The following is a 1,925-nucleotide window of genomic DNA, read 5'->3' on the forward strand; positions in this document are numbered from 1 at the left end:
GACTTCCATATATATATATAAACAATCTCTTCATGCATTATTTTTAAAAAGTTTTTGATATTTTTAAATCCATCCCTATTTTTAAGCTCTCCAGAATTTCAAGAAAATATCAGAACAGCATGCAACCTTCTGACCAAGTAGATGCACAATGAAAACATCTTAACAAAACTGTTTTAAATATTTTATGGTTATAAGCTGTCTCCAATCAATGTTTTTAAGCAACTCTTGAAGAAAAATATAAAGTCATCGACCATATTAACTTTTCTGGTGAGTAAGTGTTTAACAATTTTCTCACAATTCTTTCTTTGTGAAAACATCACATATCCTACAGGTTTTTTTTTTCCAACTCTTTGCACAATTCATGCTTCAATGTTCAATTTTCTCGAACTTGAAATTCCACATTATTAATCTATAAATCATTTCCTAACATAGCTGCAGAGACCCCTGACATTAAGCATATATAAACATCAATGTGACAATGGATTGCAAAAATGTTTTAACATTACAAAAACAAAAATTCACAAATGTTGACCTTAGCTTAACTTTTTGTTTTGTTTTTTTATCAAAGATTTGTTGACGAGTGCAGGATATAAGTTACGATAATCAAATCGCTTACAACCTACTAAAACCTTAAGTCATACTGCAAAGCCTTATTGGTGTGTTTGTGTGCTTACGTGTTGAAACATAAAAATGCAGTGGTTTGAAATTCTCATAATCTACTACTTACAGTCCCCTCATTAACCCTAGTCCTCTAGACACAAAATGGCAAAATTTCTAATGAGATCCATTAAGTAAGTGCTTTTGCACTCCTCTACAGCATTAACACCGGGATTTTAGGTACAAAGAACAAAAGAATAAAAACAATAATCATTATTGTAGCACACAGTAAATTGCCTTTCCAGACACAAGTTCACTGTCCATGGAACTAGTCATTAAGTTCAACTTGTAAGAACCCTGAACACTATAAAGACATAAACAGAAGGTAAATGAAGCAAAGTTGGTTTTGCTCTTGAGAGAGGTTGTTCCATAAACAGTGCTTATGCCGAATTAGACAATACATAGCAGCCTTATACTGACTATTCACTTACACTGCAAAAGCAAAAACTTGTATGTCTGAAATTCGTCTGACTCACCTAGTAGTAGCACAATCAAATAGAACATGCACGATTTAATCTACATAACAAATTAGCCTATTAGAACAGCCCATTTCAAAAATCACAAGATACAGCATTCCCAACCATTTTAATCTCCCTTTTCCTTAATTCAAATTCCTGTCCTTTACAGAAAAAAAAGAAGGAAAACGAAAAATTAGGAGTATAATAAATAGAACTCAACATTCCAACACTTCAATGTATCTCATGAGAAGTGAAACACGGCTTCCTTACAGTTGGATGGATGTCACAGGCTCTTTCTCCATTTTTGGGAAAAAGGTGATAGCTTTTCGCATTTTAATCACCTTCTTCTGTTTGTTTGTTTTTTTGTGGGGGGGGGGGGGGGATTGATCAAATTACAAGAATGCTGTGCTTTACATTGCTTTTTGTTCTCAATTTTTTTTTCAAAGTGGTTGTTCAAATGAGATAAAAAAGCTTTGACGTTTATGGGTCTCGTCACACATGACACCAGAGAAAATAGCTGCATGACATTATGTGCACCACAAAACTAACACAACACATGTGTACCAATATGAAGTTTGACAATTTGGCAGTTTCAGAGACTGAAGGAAGATCTTGACAGAGCGTTGCTCTTAAAATCACAAACTTATCTGAAAAGAAGGAAAAGAGAATACATTTTATAAATGAAACAAATATGCAAGTGGTGCAGAATTCAATAATTTTGCTGCTCTTGATGAACATGTCGAAATAAAGTAATAAGATAAACATTCATATAAACAACTCTCTTTCCATAATAACAGCTTCTATTGAAAA

General features: G+C 33.0%; 1 protein-coding gene across 4 annotated transcripts in view; it reads right to left on the reverse strand.

The window, feature by feature from the left end:
* Window positions 1-1,484: 1,484 nt before the first annotated feature.
* Window positions 1,485-1,925, reverse strand: part of LOC119591878 (protein phosphatase 1 regulatory subunit 7-like) — an 8,414-nt gene continuing 7,973 nt past the window's right edge. For all 4 annotated transcript variants that reach the window (XM_037940616.1, XM_037940618.1, XM_037940619.1 and 1 more), the window contains one exon: window positions 1,485-1,762. In XM_037940616.1, the coding sequence (XP_037796544.1) occupies window positions 1,759-1,762 (4 nt within the window). In that variant the 3' untranslated portion in view covers window positions 1,485-1,758. The remainder of the gene's footprint in view (window positions 1,763-1,925) is intronic.

The sequence above is a fragment of the Penaeus monodon genome, chromosome 29 (genome assembly GCF_015228065.2).
Source record: "Penaeus monodon isolate SGIC_2016 chromosome 29, NSTDA_Pmon_1, whole genome shotgun sequence".
In the NCBI taxonomy this organism is placed as follows: domain Eukaryota; kingdom Metazoa; phylum Arthropoda; class Malacostraca; order Decapoda; family Penaeidae; genus Penaeus; species Penaeus monodon.